The sequence below is a fragment of the Coregonus lavaretus genome, assembly GCF_964263955.1.
Source record: "Coregonus lavaretus genome assembly, chromosome: 36".
Classification (NCBI taxonomy): Eukaryota; Metazoa; Chordata; class Actinopteri; order Salmoniformes; family Salmonidae; genus Coregonus; species Coregonus lavaretus.
This window is the reverse complement of record NC_140023.1, coordinates 24,066,535-24,084,620: the sequence shown is the minus strand read 5'-3', so window position 1 is coordinate 24,084,620 and position 18,086 is coordinate 24,066,535. Positions and strand designations below refer to the sequence as shown.

At 44.1% G+C, this 18,086-nt stretch overlaps 1 protein-coding gene across 1 annotated transcript in view; it reads right to left on the bottom strand.

The window, feature by feature from the left end:
- The window catches only part of LOC311110903 (sorbin and SH3 domain-containing protein 1-like), a gene marked incomplete at its 5' end in the record, with an annotated part of 55,061 nt that extends 43,823 nt beyond the window's left edge, over positions 1 to 11,238 (bottom strand). The window contains 9 exons of the mRNA XM_084153531.1: positions 1,414 to 1,510; positions 2,530 to 2,565; positions 7,211 to 7,288; positions 7,454 to 7,514; positions 7,940 to 8,094; positions 8,973 to 9,108; positions 9,430 to 9,539; positions 10,577 to 10,693; positions 11,205 to 11,238. Coding sequence (XP_084009657.1) covers positions 1,414 to 1,510; positions 2,530 to 2,565; positions 7,211 to 7,288; positions 7,454 to 7,514; positions 7,940 to 8,094; positions 8,973 to 9,108; positions 9,430 to 9,539; positions 10,577 to 10,693; positions 11,205 to 11,238 — 824 coding nt within the window. The remainder of the gene's footprint in view (positions 1 to 1,413; positions 1,511 to 2,529; positions 2,566 to 7,210; positions 7,289 to 7,453; positions 7,515 to 7,939; positions 8,095 to 8,972; positions 9,109 to 9,429; positions 9,540 to 10,576; positions 10,694 to 11,204) is intronic.
- Positions 11,239 to 18,086: the final 6,848 nt, after the last annotated feature.

Genomic DNA, 18,086 nt, shown 5'->3' with positions numbered 1-18,086 from the left:
AGAGCTTGAGAGGATCTGCAGAGAAGAATGGGAGAAACGCCCCAAATACAGGTGTGCCAAGCTTGTAGTGTCATATTCAATTAGACTCAAGGCTGTAATCGCTGCCAAAGGTGCATCACACAAAGTACTGAGTAAAGGGTCTGAATACTTATGTAAATGTAATATTTCCGGGGGGAGTTTTATACATTTGCAAAAATTTCTAAAACCAGTTTTTGCTTTGTCATTATGGGGTATTGTGTGTAGATTGATGGGGGGAAAAAACAATTTAATCCATGTTAAAATAAGGCTGTAACGTAACAAAATGTGGAAAAAGTCAAGGGGTCTGAATACTTTTCGAATGCACTGTATACACCAAGGAAAGGGCTCGAGCCAACCAGGCACACCTTCTGCAGCCTCCGTGAGCAACAGTTTATCCTCTATCACCTGTCTTCCTTCTTCACTCCATCACTCATTCCTCCACACGCCTTAATGCAGGGTTCCCTAATTTGACCCACGGGTGATTTAATTTTGGCTCCACAAGTTTTCTGAGCAAAACATATATATATTTACATTTACATTTTAGTCATTTAGCAGATGCTCTTATCCAGAGCGACTTACAGTTAGTGAGTGCATACATTTTCATACTAGCCCCCCGTGGGAAACAATATATATATTTAAAACACCAGGAAATCAGCTCCAAGTGATTTTAATTTTGGACGCATAATAGAGACATATATGTGATCTTATACAAATGAAAACAAGTTTTGAAATGATTATGTTTTAGTCAAATATTATATCTGTTTGGCTTCTTGTGTTCAATTGCACTCTACAAATTATTTGTAATTATGTTCCGGCCACCTGACCATCCGCTGAAGAAAATAATCGGCCCGCGGCTGAATCTAGTTGATGATCCCTGCCTTAGAGAGTGGATTTTCTTTGTCAGCACTAACATTTAAGGGGAGGTGCGAGGAGTGTGTCTAATCACATCTAGTGTGACAACAAGGACAGGAGGTAGTAGAGGTTAGAGAGGACCTAACTGGGGACAAGGTAACCATGAGGTTCCCATGAGTCAATGTCAGAGGTGAGGAACAAAGTACTGTTCCTACTGCTTGGTACTCATCTACTGTAGATGCCCTTCTGATTCCTGGAAAAACATCAAATATAACCAGAAAAGTAGAATTCTTGAATCCATGACAAGTGTGTATTCAAGTGTGTAGGTTACATTTTCCGTGATTAAATATTCAGTATCACACCAAACATGTTGACTAAAATGAATATAATCGTATACCTCTTATTGTATCTCATTACAGTCCCACATCTAAAAGTGCAACCAAAAATGCAATTCATTTATAATGAGATTGGGTTAAGAGGTCTTCGAGGACACACTATACTCCTCTCCATATTAAAAAGAAACGGCAATAGAAAAGGACTTACCTTTTGGCAGGTTTGAGGGAAGAGGACCGTGTTGGCACAGGCATAGACGACCTACGGTCAACTTCAGCAGCACTTTTTGACCGTGGGACCCCTTTGACTGAAAAGAAACACAAAAGAACAACAGACTCTGCTATGAAAGCGGCTTGTAATGTTTAGCTTAAACTGAAATAAACTGAAATCTTTCTCAAGGTCTAAAGTGTCCGAGTAGGGGCTTGTCCTCACAAAGACCATGCTATTGAGATCACATTATAGATATTCTACTATATACAGTACAAAGTCAAAAGTTTGGACACACCTACTCATTCCAGGGTTTTCCTTTATTTTTACTATTTTCTACATTGTAGAATAATAGTGAAGACATCAAAACTATGAAATAACACATATGGAATCATGTATTAACCAAAAAAGTGTTAAACAAATCAAAATATATTTTATATTTGAGATTCTTCAAATAGCCACCCTTTGCCTTGATGACAGCTTTGCACACTCTTGGCATTCTCTCAACCAGCTTCATGAGGTAGTCACCTGGAATCACCTGACCTCAACCCAATTGAGATGGTTTGGGATGAGTTGGACCGCAGAGTGAAGGAAAAGCAGGCAACAAGTGCTCAGACTATGTGGGAACTCATTCAAGATTGTTGGAAAAGCATTCCAGGTGAAACTGGTTGAGAGAATGCCAAGAGTGTGCAAAGCTGTCATCAAGGCAAGGGGTGGCTATTTTGAAGAATCTCAAATACTTTTTTGGTTACTACATGATTCCATATGTGTTATTTCATAGTTTTGATGTCTCTACTATTATTCTACAATGTAGAAAATTGTGAAAATAAAGAAAAACCCTTGAATGAGTAGGTGTGTCCAAACTTTTGACTAGTAATGTATATATATATATATATATATACATAATAGAATATCCTATCCAAACTGCCTCAACTCCCAGCCTTTCATCCAAAATTAGAGACATTCAATCTCAATCTCTACCATCTCAATTTAAATTTGTTGTTGTTTTTTGCTTTTTAATGCCCTTTGAAATTATTTTCAGAAATAAAAAGCGCTACACAAGTAAAATAAATGATTATTATTATTAATTTCTGAATCTAAGAGGATGACAAAACGCACCATCTTCCACATAACCGTAGGCGGAGTGACCATCATCTGTAAGAGAGAGAAAAATCATTATTATAAATACACTATAAACATGTACTTACTAGCCTGCTCCACTGGCAGTTCCACTTGTATAAGTCTATGTTATGCAATGTTAATCAAGGGTGGCCCCATCTATTGTCTGTTCATTCGCTTGTTATAGTGGTGCTACATATTTAGATACTCAGTATAACCAGTAGAGGTTTGATAGCAGCAGTGCCACACTATAATGACAGAATACTATGAACTGCTTATTATAGCAATGTAACAAGCAGTGAACTTGTAGAATGGCAAGGTCAAGAATGTGTTTACTACATTAATCAATTGTACAAGACTGACATCTTAACGTATCGTCAAAGATATCTAAAACAGAAGTGAGATTAAGAATAGCAATTAAATAAATAAAAATACGTAGACCTAAAAGGCATGTTATAGCATGCATCTACATTTTTACATTTTACGTCATTTAGCGGACGCTCTTATCCAGAGCGACTTACATGAGTGCATACCATTTTTTTTTTTCAAATTGTTTTTTTTCTTTCATAATGGCCCCCCCTGGGAAACGAACCCACAACCCTGGCGTTGCAAACGCCATGCTCTACCAACTGAGCTACATCCCCTGCCGGCCATTCCCTCCCCTACCCTGGACGACGCTGGGCCAATTGTGCGCCGCCCCATGGGTCTCCCGGTCGTGGCCGGCTACGACAGAGCCTGGATTCGAATCAGACATCTACAACAATAGCTTTCCAGGAGGGGCCATAGTTTTTAAAAACATCTAATCATGATGGCTGAAAATCAATATTCATCATTAATTCAAATACATTATGCTGACATATACAGTACCAGTCAAAGGTTTGGACACACCTACTCATTCCAGGGTTTTTCTTTATTTTTACTATTTTCTCAATTGTAGAATAAAAGTGAAGACATCAAAACTATGAAATAACACATATGGAATCAATCAAAATATATTTGAGATTGTTCAAAGTAGCCACCCTTTGCCTTGATGACAGCTTTGCACACTCTTGGCATTCTCTCAACCAGCTTCATGAGGTAGTCACCTGGAATGCATTTCAATTAACAGGTGTGCCTTCTCAAAAGTTAATTTGTGGAATTTCTTTCCTTCTTAATGCATTTGAGCCAATCAGTTGTGTTGTGACAAGGTAGGGGTGGTATACAGAAGATAGCCCTATTTGGTAAAAGACCAAGTCCATATTATGGCAAGAACAGCTCAAATAAGCAAAGAGAAACGACAGTTCTTCATTACTTTAAGACATGAAGGTCAGTCAATCCGGAAAATGTCAAGAACTTTGAAAGTTTCTTCAAGTGCAGTCGCAAAAACCATCAAGCGCTATGATGAAACTGGCTCTCATGAGGACCGCCACAGGAAAGAAAGACCCAGAGTTACCTCTGCTGTAGAGGATAAGTTCATTAGAGTTACCAGCCTCAGAAATTGCAGCCCAAATAAATGCTTCACAGAGTTCAAGTCACTGACACATCTCAACATCAACTGTTCAGAGGAGACTGCATGAATCAGGCCTTCATGGTCAAATTGCTGCAAAGAAACCACTACTAAAGGACAACCATAAGAAGAAGAGACCTGCTTGGGCCAAGAAACATGAGCAATGGACATTAGACCGGTGGAAATCTATCCTTTGGTCTGATGAGTCCAAATTTGAGTAGGACTATCATTTGTTTTTCAACAGGACAATGACCCAACACCTCCAGGCTGTGTAAGGGCTATTTGACCAAGAAGAAGAATGATGGAGTGCTGCATTAGATGACCTGGCCTCCATAATCACCCAACTTCAACCCAATTGAGATGGTTTGGGATGAGTTGGACCGCAGAGTGAAAGAAAAGCAGCCAACAAGTGCTCAGCATATGTAGGAACTTGTTCAAGACTGTTGGAAAAGCATTCCAGGTGAAGCTGTTTGAGAGAATGCCAAGAGTGTGCAAAGCTGTCATCAAGGCAAAGGGTGGCTACTTTGAAGAATCTCAAATATAAAATATATATTGATTTGTTTAACACTTTTTGGGTTACTACATGATTCCATATGTGTTATTTCATAGTTTTGATGTCTTCCCTATTATTCTACAATGTATAAAATAGTAAATATAAAGAAAAGCCCTTCAATGAGTAGGTGTGTCCAAACTTTTGACTGGTATTCCATACATTTCTGCTGTAATGCAGGGTACAGCCAGAGCCGTATATCATATATCCAAATAAAAGGCTATAAGTCCAGTACAGCTCTTCAAAGGGCACAGTAAGCGTCTATTCCTCCTCTGTAATTGCACAGTACAGAATGTCCTTTATTCCATTAGTTCTGGCATTACATTTCTTCATACACACTGTAAATAGAGTGCTTTTCAGAGGTTGTCAGTCAAAGCACTTTGGAAGAAGCATAACTTTTCTATAAACGGGTCCAATCGATTAACATCCTTATAAATAAGTAATGTTGTTCTTGGAAATCTCTGAATAGTGTACACATTTCGTACAAGCATTTTTTGGTCAACTATTCGATTTATTGATCAATTGATTGATTGACTCAATGAATAACCAGACATATCAGGTTGCTTGGAAGCAGACATGAGCAGAAACAAAAGGGAAAATAAGTACATCTGTACACAGCACCTACACACTAAGTATACCAAACATTAGGAACACCTTCCTATTATTGAGTTGGGATGCTGGCCCATGTTGACTTCAATGCTTCCCACAGTTGTGTCAAGTTGCTGGATGTCCTTTGGGTGGTGGACCCATTCTTAATACACACAGGAAACTGTTGAGCATAAAAAACCCAGCAGCGGTGCAGTTCTTGACACAAACCGGTGCGCCTGGCACCTACTACCATACCTCGTTCAAAGGCACTTCAATCTTTTGTCTTACCCATTCACCCTCTGAATGGCACACATACACAATCCATGTCTCCCCTTCATCTACACTGATTGATGTGGATTTAACAAGTGACAATAATAAGGGATCATAGCTTTCACCTGGTCAGTCTATGTCATGGAAACAGCAGTTCTTAATGTTTTGTATACTCAGTGTATACTCAGTGTATACTCAGTGTATACTCAGTGTATACTTAGTGTATACTCAGTGTATACTGTCCTAAACTACATGCAAGGTGATGTAGTCCGACATTAGACATGCATGGCATTGATGATTTAAAAACAACTGTCAACTGTTAGATAGTACAAACGGCTAAATAACTATTATTTCAGTGGGTCAATACAGAATAACTGAATACACATGCACACACAAATAGAGGGTTTTTACACTGACTAGACCGGTTTCAAACTAGTGTAGTGTAAACATGCTGATATACTGTCCATGGAACACAGCGTGATCTACTACTGCCTGTCCAGTACATACAAAGCCTCTCTGTCATGCTTGGTTGTTGTAATACATAACACTTGAGCACCATCTAGTGCAGGGATCGGCAACTTTAATGGGGTAGGGGCCACAAAAAATCTGAACTCATCATGAGGGGCCGCAGTGGTTCGCGGGTCTGCATACCCACATCCTTACCTACACATGCAGTCAGAGCCTGCCTTTTGGGGGCCCTAAGCACATTTTTGTTGGGGGGCCACACCCAGCTTGCGAGCAAAACATTTTAGCGGCCCCCCTCTTGACAGTGGAGAGAAGAATATGACGTTTTAGAATTAATGTCCTGCAATTCTACATATTTTGCCATGGGGCATAGAGAAGATTTTGCAGTTTTACAGCTAATTTCCTGCAATTCTACACATTTTGCCTTGACTTATGCCATGTTAATATGAAATCTGAGTGAGAGTGACTTACAAACCAAGGGGGGCCCCCCGGTCCGTAATTCAACCATGATTGGCCCCGTGTAGCTCAGTTGGTAGAGCATGGCGCTTGCAACACTAGGGTTGTGGGTTCGTTTCCCACGGGGGGCCAGTATGAAAAAATGTATGCACTCACTAACTGTAAGTCGCTCTGGATAAGAGCGTCTGCTAAATGACTAAAACGTAAATCACTACAAGTTTAGATAGCTGGCTAGATGGCTAGACTAAAGACTAACCTACCAATAAATAAAATAATCGCTGGCTTGGGCTTATTGAATGACTGTCAGTGACTGACATAACAAGAGAAAAACTGCTGATGCACAAGCACATTTTGAAATTGCACCTTGTTTATTCTACTATTCTAACTCTCAACAGTAAGTTGGGACCCTGATTGAGTTCCATTTTAAATGGATCCACGGGCCTACAAAAAGGGCAGCCAGTTACCCATCCATGATCTAGTGGCTCAAATGTTCCTAATCTGTCTACACTACTGCATCTTTCAATCAGGAAGAACTTGAAATGCCAGGAAATGTCTGTTCATTAATATATTAATATTAAAAGATGAGCAGCCTTACAACATATGGTCCATGAATTAGTTAATGCAAAATGTTATTCATGAGAAATATCAGATAACAGTTCAAGTGAATTCATGGTGTAGTCTTCTGTTACGCTCACTCTTAGTTTTACTAAGCAAACAAGTGCTCCATTTACTGACCCGTTTTCAATTCTATCAAGGCAATGGTAAGTAACAAACGGAGAGTCAACACAGTCATAAGCGCATTATAATGAAGGGATTATACATGATTAGTAAAGTTAGGAAGTGGAGTCATGATTGCTATTGGGTACCTGTGGTTTTCATCTGCCTAGGATCATAGGATTCAGGGAATATGTAGGTGGGGCGGTATGGGTTTTCCTCAACAGGTTCTGAGCGAGGTGACGGAGACAAAAAACACACAACGTGACAACAACGAACACACTCACAGACTCACAAAGACAACGGCTTGACAGAAACAACTGACACGTTGGTCAACATCAAATCAAACACACACATGAGAACAATGAGTTAGATTTTTTTAATGATCCCCTTACCTGGAATTCTGTGTATCTGTTTAAACATGTTCTTGTACCAGTCCTTGGACTTCTCTGTGTTCTGAAAAGAACATATTCATGTTTTTTGTCATATTTAAAAACAAACAGGGGTTCTGACAAAAATATATAGGTAAAAGTGGATTGGCATTTGGCAGTGAGGCATATCGATTTTTCACCACTGTCCTACCGACCTAAGCATCAAATGAAAAATGCCCTGTGAAGGCTTCAGATTATTTAAAAAAGGCACAAGGTAAAAAAAAAAGTGACGTACACTATTAAGCACAACTCATTACATCTGGACTGTACACTCATAGGTGTGTCTTCTTAGCCTGATTCCAGATCTGTATGGGCTGTATAACTAACTCCTATGGTTGTTGTCATTATTTGGCATGACCGTGACCATAGGAGTTGGCTATACAGCTCAAACAGATCTGGGACCAGGCTACTGTCCTCTCTTTATACAGTCACTTCATTTTGTTTTCTTACCCGTACTGGCACAATGGGCTGGTTCAGTGGGCCCAAGACAGGGGATTGAGAGTACCTCATCCTCTTGCCGTCCATATCTGGGTGTTGGCTCTGTTCTCTCTCTGTCCCAACTACAGGTCCTGGATCAGGCAATTTGTCCCTCTCTTGGGTGGGGTCTGAAAAAGCCAGCATTGCTGTGTCAAAGGGAAGAGAAGTGCTACAGTGGGTTCTACCACTCAAAATCTGTCCTGTCAAATAGGTCCCTATACATCGTGGGCAAGCAGTTTACCCCATATGATCCACAAGCATACTATGCAAACGATATACAGTCATTTCAATGGTAAAACATGATTATGAACAGATTACACGAAAATACCACAGCAATTGAGATAACGAATTACAAAATGCTTTACAATGAAAAATGTACATATAATAAGTGCAGTAATTTATAAGATAGCTTGGTATTGTATGAAGTACTCTTCTTATGTAAATATTAAAAACGATCCAATATCTCAGAGCAGGAGCATGAAAACACGTCACATTGGGCCGACATGAGGCTGACAGCAAACATATTTAGGCACTGTTCAGGCAGTAGAAAATGGACTGAAACAGGTAGGGACAATATGGACAAACAAATTGGCTAAATTGACTATATTATCAGGTAATGAAACTAAACGTTGTCCAGCCAGCGGCAGGAACTACGATTGAAAAGAAGGGGCAGTGGACAAGACAATTTGTCAGAACTCCAGCGCATACCTTCCATATTAGAAATATGCATTTGTTGCTCTGTTGTGAGGAGAGGACAGAGATGGACAAAGGACAATGAAACAAGGCTAATCAAAGGGGTCAAGTCTAAGCTGCTCTGAGCTGGTCAATCCATGCTGGCTAACATTCAGTACAAGCCCAATCCACCTTTCAGTCAGTCTCACTGGACTCTCTATCCCAGGCACATAACTTCAGAATTTAGTACACACTTCACAATGTGGTCAACAGATTTCATGGCAATTTCATCCGTAACCCACATACAGTACTACCCAGAATCAGAGTTGCTTACCTCTGTTGTGTTGTAGTAGAACTATGGTTGGGTTGACAGTGTTGGTGTTGGAGGGGGCCTTTGTCGAAGTAATATGGTTCTGAATGTCAGAAGAGGCAGGAAGCTGGGGTTCTTCGGTGTTCACAGGTGAACTTCCCTGGTAATGAGTGAATAACACTTGTGAGTGATGCTGTTCCTCTCTTATATACGTTTTTGATAATAACAATAAACTGGATAGTATGAGTAGTTGAGCAGGAACATATTCTGGTTTTGCTAAGAAAACACATATTTTAGGCAATAACTTCAATTGACACAAAATCCACAGCAGAAATACACCAAATAGGGCTATTTATATCACACTGAAATATGGTTTTATTCACATTAAACAAGCATGCTATTATCAAATGTATTATCCCATAAATGCCCAAAATAGGGGAAATTAACAAAAATCGTATTCACTGATTAGATGAAAACGCACCTGGGGTTGAGTTCTGTTGACTGTAGGTAAATCAGCTGTGATGTCGTGGAAGCCTCCATCAGCCAATCCCTTTTGAGAGCTGTCTCCATTGATCTGGCTGATCCAACCACCTGAAATGATCCCAAAACAATCTCAGTTTGGCCAGTGAATAACAGTGTAAGACGATCAGAAACCTAACAATACTGAAAGATACAAAAACAAACTACTGTACTCTTGGCAATCTTTGTCTCTTGGCAATTAACATTTTTCAGAGATTAACACCAAACTACAAGCAGGAAACAATTAATCCTCAATGAAATAAATCTCTGGCTGATCCTGCGGGGACCAAACGCTTCCTATAGTGCTTTTCCCGGACAGAGATGCTAATATCTCCATGGAGAAAGAAACCCAATGATTCTCCCACAATCTGTGAACTTTGTCATCAGAACAAGGCGCCTATTCAGTGGTCTGTAAAGGCTGTTTGTTCCAGTGGCCTTTATATTCAGTCTCAACAACAATTAAAGCATCTCCCCAAAAGCCCTCCAGTTTAAAGCCCAGTTCTAACGTGCTGAATGCAACAAACAAGTATACAGTCAAGGCCCTGTTTCCAAAGTGCAGTGTGGGCAGGTCCGAACAAAAGTTTTTTTTTGACAAAATATGAGCAATCATTGTCAACGATTCTCTGTTGGGCTGGGCAACCAAATATAAATACACTTTAAAATGTGGCAAGTTCTCACTTTAATATCAAAACAACCAAAATATGTGCATAAGTGAGTCCAGCTGCACTTGATGAAGTACAGTATCTCAAGCATTTTAAGACTTCTGTGAACAGAAAAGCTTGGCAATACAGTGAATTTTCCTCCAAGATAACAACGGAAAACAAATGACTCATTACTGCTAGTGATTCATCCTATGACATAATCAAGATATTACAATGTGCTATTTTGTTAACGGGAACATTTCCTTCCAGTTTGCCCCATCAACTATATTCCTCCAGCTATACATCTGCCCTCTAATTTGATCCCTTTCACAGAGCTATTGCTGGCGTTTCACTCAACTCCGTATTAGAAGGAAAACTCTACATAATATCAGAGATATTAGATATACTGTACATATGCTGTAATATCTAAGATTTTAGAGAGCAGCTTTAGCATTCTCTTTGACTTACTTGGTGCTGTGTCAACATTTGATTCTTCACTGACGCAGTCCTCGTCGTCTATGTGGACCAGAGTGGCCCTCAGAGTCACGACCCCCTTCCCTTTACACACCCTTGTAGGGTCCAGCTCTATAGATAGATAGGTACACACAATGATGTTATCACTTTCATTGGATCTTCATAGTCACTCATTGTTCCGAGGCAAAATATGTGCGAAAATCCTCACAGACACGCATTGTTTGACTCTATTCTCAGAGTGAGCTTCAATCACCATGAGACACAGTTCTATTGCCTCAGGTCCTGAGGGAATCCATGTTACCTCAAGCCCCAAATTATAAAAATAGAATGTAAATGTCAAATCCAGGCCAACAGTTTAATACTCTCCTCATCCATATCATTAATTTTGTGCTAACACCATTAGTCAGTCATTATATCCAATAAGTACAACTGTGTTGTAACACTGGCAGAGACACTATAGTAGCTTCCTGTTGTTTAAAATGGATGCAGATAGTTAACAAGTGATCCTCCTCGGCATATCCAGTGTGTCGAAGGTGTCCTAAAGTTCAGGCTGATGAAAGATAGATGAGACGGAGGAGTGGAGGGGTGGAGGAGGGGAAGAGGAGTTAATGAGTGTGTTCACCTGCAGACGGAATCAGATCAGGAGAGCCTTTCATGCTTGTCAGAGGGATGATTCTGACTGCAGACACACAGCGTGGACCTGAAGGGACCGGAGGAGCTGCCAAAACAACAGACAGACACAGTGTACAAGTGTAAGCTGGGGGCAAACTCTCAAAAGTGAACAGGGGGAATGGTAGTTGCATTGGCAGGGAGGGGTGTTCAGTGTATTAAGGGGCAAAACAAGGTGGATGTATTTTTGTTAACACCTCAATTGAACCCCTGGGTGTAAGTGAACCTCACCAAGGAAGGCTCAGCAAAACAGAGCTATAGTACACCTGTGTCTTTTTCTATTACAACATATTTTGGGACACTAGCTGATGAGCACTGTACTACTTCACATTGTATGTTACTACATACACAACATGCTCATGAAATAAATAACACCCCATGATTTGAGACAGACGACAGCAAGGAAAAGTGTTGACGCGGTGAGGAAAGTGGAGCTGGGAGACAGATTGCAGGAAGGAGACGACAGTGACATATAGGGATGCACTGCTGTAACAATGACCTTTTGAAACAGAAAAGACAGTAGGCCACTGTACGTTTGACTACAGAGAACAGAACTACAAGTGTACAGTCACAGATGGTGTCGACGATTACTTTACTGGAATATCAACCATGCAACCTACATCACATACAGAACACATGCAACTTTCCCTTTGATGATGAGTGGCGTGTGAATACAGCATTTGTGTGTCCCCTCCACCTAAGCTATCAGTGCCGCAAACGCATGCAATCACTAACACTGCCCACGCTAACATGTAGCCTACTGTATGTCAGCCCTCCATCATGAACAAGCACTTTTTTTGTTGTTCACTGCCTTAGCTGATTGACTGGAATGTATGGTTAGAGTGGTGTAACACATGATAGGCCTATTTCTTGTATGAGTAAGCTGCTGCAATGATAAAAATGTACTTGATTATTACACTCAACAAAATGAACAGGCATTGTGATCAAATACCCTAAACATCACTAAAGCCTTCTGCAACAGCAGAACTGAGCTTATTCTTCTCTTTTATGGTATTATTGTGGTCTGCAAACACACATTAGAGGTGCATGCTGCCACCTACTGTGTGCGGTGAAAACTGGGGAACTTGAACACAGAAAAAACATGGGAAAATTGGGAAAGGGTGAAAACATTTTTTTTTTTTACTCCTTTAGTCTTTAGTCAGTTTCAAATGTCTACTCAGTTCCCTACAGGCTCTGGGGCCTGAAAGGGGAAAGCATCTTCAGACAATATTCCCTGCAATGTTTCGGCTACGAAGCCCTGGAGATCCAAAAACGTTTTAGCCGCGTTCACAATTATATCCAGTGTCTTTGTTTTCTTGTTTGTTTGGCGGACTGTACAGTATCACCTTCACCCTTACAGTGCACCCCTGGAAGAAGAACAGAGCTATGCAGTACAATGAGAGATACACTATGAGGAAAATAAGTGGATGAAACTTACTGTGGGATTGGTCATATCTCACACTGCCCTCTGCTGGACAGCCCTGGAGCAAAAGAAAGCCAGAGGGAGGATTATTGTAAAGCAAAGCAGATTTGAGCAAAATGTATTCATTTACAGCATAGTAGTCAGCTCTGTTAGGGCCATCTTGAGAGACCAGGAAGTCTGAGCAGCAGTTTGTTTATTGGCAGGAATAGGCTGGGGTATGGTGGGAACAAACATTAATGTATTTGAAGATGGAGAAAAAAACGTTGCGAACATTGTATAGGCCTAAATGGATGGAGAAAATGATCATCCTTATTGATTATTTGAATGAATCACTTTAACATGCTGAACTGTAGGGCTGCTGGTACTGATGCATAAAATTTAATTCACATGTGACATTTTCACACACGTGGTTTTCATGTTATTTTTTACCACTTCCAGTTACATCCTGGTCTCCCATTCAGAGACCAATCAGGACCGACCCTGCTTAGCTTCAGAAGCAAACCAGAAGTGCGATGCAGGGTTCTATGTTGCTGGAAGGAATATGCCAAAACTTGCAACTGGAAAAGAAAGGCAGCGAAAGCAAAGGCCAGGGTAACATAACCAAAGATAGGGTTAATTGCAGGAAAGAGGGAGGTGTTTTATTTAATTGCATTATCATAAACCAAAATCACAGAAAAATATTTTTAAAATAAAAATAGTTATTTCCTTGCAATATTTTGTTTTGCTATCAATATCTTTGGGTTTATGTTTTGCTTTCAATATTATTATTTTTGTTTGCAATACTAAGAATGTTGTTCTTGACTTCAGAAGTTTTGCTTGATATTAATGGCACAAAAGTAATTCACTCACTAGAGGATTGCACCATATAATAACAGTCACTCTATTAAAGGTGTTTAAAACGGGAATCCTTCATTGAAACACATTTCCCCACCACAGTTTCGGTGTCACGGTTTCGGCCGAGGCTGCTCCTCCTCCTGGTTCGGGCAGGCATCGGCGGTCGTCGTCCCCGGAGTACTAGCTGCCACCGATCTATGTTTCATGTTCGTTTGGTTTGGTCTTGATGTTGTACACCTGTGTCTAGTTAGTCCTCATTAGTGTTCTATTTAAGTCTCGTTGGGTGTGTCTGTGTTTGTGTGTGATTATTTTCTGTCGTGTGTTGTGCTTGTATTTGCTTATTCGCTCGGTTGAGCTTCACTCCACTGTGTTGGAGCGTTTACGCACATGTTTAGTGCGCCTTTTGTTTGTGTCGCCTTCGTGCGTAGTTTCGCCTTCGGGCAAGTTTTGTTCGTATTTTCCTTGTTGGAATTTGAACTAAAGTATTTTGGACTATACTTCGGTGTCCTGCGCTTGATTCCACCACTACACCCACCTACAGCATTCTTGACAGAATCACACACCATAAAGAATGGAATCAGCAGGAGCCGCAGCAGCCCAGGCGACGCTGGAGGACAAGGTCCGTGAACAAAGTGACCAGATCCTGCAGATGGGGTCCGCACTGCAGGAGGTGATCACCACCATCCGAGGCTGGGGGACTCCTCCACCGCCATCCTCCCTGCCAGAACCATCGGCCAGTCAGCCCATTCCCGTTCCGGAACCCCGAGGAGTGCGACTCTCGCTCCCGAGGGCCTACGATGGGACCGCGGCCGGGTGTCAGGGATTCCTTCTCCAGGTGGAGCTGTACCTGGCCACCGTGCACCCGGCGCCCTCGGGACATGAGAGCGTGTCCGCCCTGATCTCCTGCCTTTCCGGGAAGGCGTTGGAATGGGCCAACGCGGAGTGGAGGAGGATCGACGCGGATACCATCACCTACGACGAGTTCTCCCGCCGCTTCAGGGCGGTGTTTGACCATCCCCCGGAGGGGAAAGCGGCGGGGGAGCGTCTGGTCTTCCTCCGGCAGGGGAGGAGTGCCCAGGAGTTTGCCCTAGAATTCCGTACTCTAGCGGCAGATGCAGGGTGGAATGAGCGGGCTCTCGTCGATCACTACAGATGTAGTCTTCGCGAGGACGTCCGTCGGGAGCTGGCCTATAGGGACACCAGCCTCTCGTTCGACCAGTTGGTCGACATGTCCATCAGGCTGGATAACCTGCTAGCTACCCGCGGACGTTCCGAGGGGGGTCCGTCCATTTCACCCTCCAGCGCCTCCGAGCCGTGCCCCATGGAGCTCGGGGGCGCTGGCGCTAGAGAGCGGAGGAGGAAGAGCCCGAGGGGGCCTGTCTCCTGCACCAAGTGCGGTCGTGGAGGGCACACTGCGGCCAGGTGCTGGGGAGGGTTCTCCGAGGGAGAGGACAACAGGCCACGCACTGGGGGGGCCTCCCAGGTGAGTAGACGCCCTGCTTACCCAGAGCTTTCTGTTGCGCACTTTTGTATACCTGTTGGTTTTCCACAGGTTGCACCTCATTCCCAGCATAAGGCGCTAGTAGATTCAGGCGCAGCTGGGAATTTTGTTGATCGAAAGTTTTGTTTAGAGTTAGGGATCCCTCTCCTGCCTGTTGACAAACCTTTTCCCGTACATGCCTTAGATAGCCGCCCGTTGGGGTCGGGGTTGATCAGGGAGGTCACAGCGCCACTTAGGATGTGTGCGCAGGGGGGGTCATGAAGAGACTATACAGCTGTATCTGATCGACTCTCCTGCGTACCCAGTGGTGCTGGGGATTCCCTGGTTAAGCACCCATAACCCTGCTATTTCGTGGCAACAGAGGGCTCTCGATGGGTGGTCTGCTCAGTGTGAGGGGCGATGTCTGGGTGTTTCCGTGGGGGCGACTTCGGTGGAAAGTCCAAACCAAGTGCCCGCACTGCACATTCCGCCTGAATATGGGGATTTAGCTCTTGTGTTTAGCAAAACTAGGGCGACGCAGTTGCCTCCCCATAGACAGGGGGATTGTGCGATTGATCTCCAGGCAGGAGCAGCGCTCCCACGGAGCCATGTGTATCCTTTGTCTCAAGAGGAGAGGAAAGCTATGGAGACTTACATAGCCGAATCTTTGAGACAGGGATACATTCGGCCTTCCATTTCCCCCGCCTCTTCGAGTTTCTTTTTTGTGAAAAAGAAAGATGGAGGGTTGCGCCCGTGCATTGATTACCGTGGTCTCAATCAGATTACTGTGAAATACAGTTATCCACTCCCTCTGATTGCGACCATGACGGAGTCATTGCATGGGGCGCGGTTTTTCACAAAATTGGATCTCAGGAGCGCGTATAACTTGGTGCGCATTAGGGAGGGCGATGAATGGAAAACGGCGTTTAGTACCACGTCAGGTCATTTCGAGTATCTTGTCATGCCATATGGGTTGATGAATGCTCCATCAGTCTTCCAATCCTTCGTAGATGACATTTTCCGGGATATGCAGGGACAAGGGGTGGTCGTGTACATTGATGATATTCTGGTGTACTCGTCTACCCGAGCCGAGCATATAACCCTGGTGCGACGTGTATTGAGGAGGCTGTTGGAGCACGACCTATATGTCAAGGCAGAGAAATGTCTGTTTTTCCAGGAGTCGGTCTCCTTTTTGGGTTATCGGTTGTCCGCGTCAGGGGTGAGAATGGAGGTGGATCGTGTGTCCGCTGTGCGTAATTGGCAAACTCCAACCACTGTAAAAGAGGTGCAGCAGTTCTTGGGCTTTGCGAATTACTACCGGAGGTTTATCCGGGGTTTTGGACAGGTGGCAGCTCCCATCACGTCCCTTCTGAAGGGGGGTCCGGTGCGCCTGCAGTGGTCAGCTGATGCGGACAGGGCCTTTGGGAGACTGAAGGACCTGTTTACGTCGGCTCCGGTGCTGGCACATCCGGATCCCACAATTCCATTTCAGGTTGAGGTGGACGCGTCTGAGGCTGGTATAGGGGCCGTTCTCTCTCAACGGTCCGGCTCGCCACCTAAACTCCGCCCCTGTGCTTTTTACTCCAAAAAGCTCAGCCCGGCGGAGCGTAACTATGACGTTGGGGACAGGGAGCTGTTAGCTGTAGTTCAAGCCCTTAAGGTGTGGAGGCATTGGCTTGAGGGGGCTCAACACCCTTTCCTCATTTTGACTGACCATCGGAACCTGGAGTACATCCGGGCAGCGAAGAGACTGAACCCTCGCCAGGCTCGATGGAGTATGTTTCTCACCAGGTTCGTATTTAAAATCACGTACATCCCTGGGTCCCAGAATGGTAAGGCAGATGCACTGTCCCGGCGGTATGACACGGAGGAGAGGTCCGTTGAGCCTACTCCCATACTACCGGAGTCTTGCCTTGTGGCACCGGTGGTGTGGGAGGTCGATGCCGAGATCGAGCGAGCGTTGCGTACAGACCCCAGCCCTCCACAATGTCCTGAGGGTCGGAGGTACGTTCCGCTCGAGATTCGGGATCGACTCATCTACTGGGCTCACACGTCACCCTCCTCTGGACATCCGGGTATTGGCCGGACAGTGCATTGCCTTAGCACTAAATACTGGTGGCCTACTTTGGCTAGGGATGTGAGGGTTTACGTCTCCTCCTGCTCGGTGTGCGCCCAGTGTAAGGCGCCCCGACATCTGCCCAGGGGTAAGTTACAGCCCCTACCCGTTCCACAACGACCATGGTCCCACCTCTCGGTGGATTTTGTAACAGACCTTCCCCTCTCTCAGGGGAATACCACCATCCTGGTCGTTGTGGACCGGTTCTCTAAGGCCTGTCGTCTTCTCCCTATGTCGGGTCTTCCTACTGCCCTACAGACCGCTGAGGCCCTATTTACCCACGTCTTCCGGCATTACGGGATCCCCGAGGATATAGTGTCTGATCGAGGCCCTCAGTTTACCTCCCGTGTGTGGAGAGCGTTTATGGAGCGTTTGGGGGTCTCGGTTAGCCTTACCTCGGGGTACCACCCGGAGAGTAACGGGCAGGTAGAACGTGTTAACCAGGATGTGGGTAGGTTTCTGAGGTCGTATTGCCAGGACCGGCCTGAGGAGTGGGCGCGTTACATTCCCTGGGCCGAGATGGCCCAGAACTCTCTCCGCCACTCCTCTACTAACCTAACCCCTTTCCAATGTGTATTGGGTTACCAGCCGGTTCTGGCACCATGGCAGCAGAGCCAGATCGAGGCCCCTGCGGTGGATGATTGGATGAGGCGCTCGGAAGAGACGTGGAACGCTGCCCACGTCCACCTGCAGCGGGCCGTCCTTCGTCACAAGGCGAGCGCCGATCTCCACCGCAGTGAGGGGCCGGTGTACGCACCCGGAGATCGAGTCTGGCTCTCTACCAGAAACCTGCCCCTCCGCCTGCCCTGCCGGAAGCTGGGTCGGCGGTTTGTGGGGCCCTTTAAAGTCCTGAGAAGATTGAACGAGGTGTGTTATAGGCTACATCTACCTGTTGAATATAAGAATATTAACCCCTCGTTTCATGTGTCTCTTCTCAGGCCGGTGGTAGCTGGTCCACTCCAGGACAATGAGATAGGAGAGA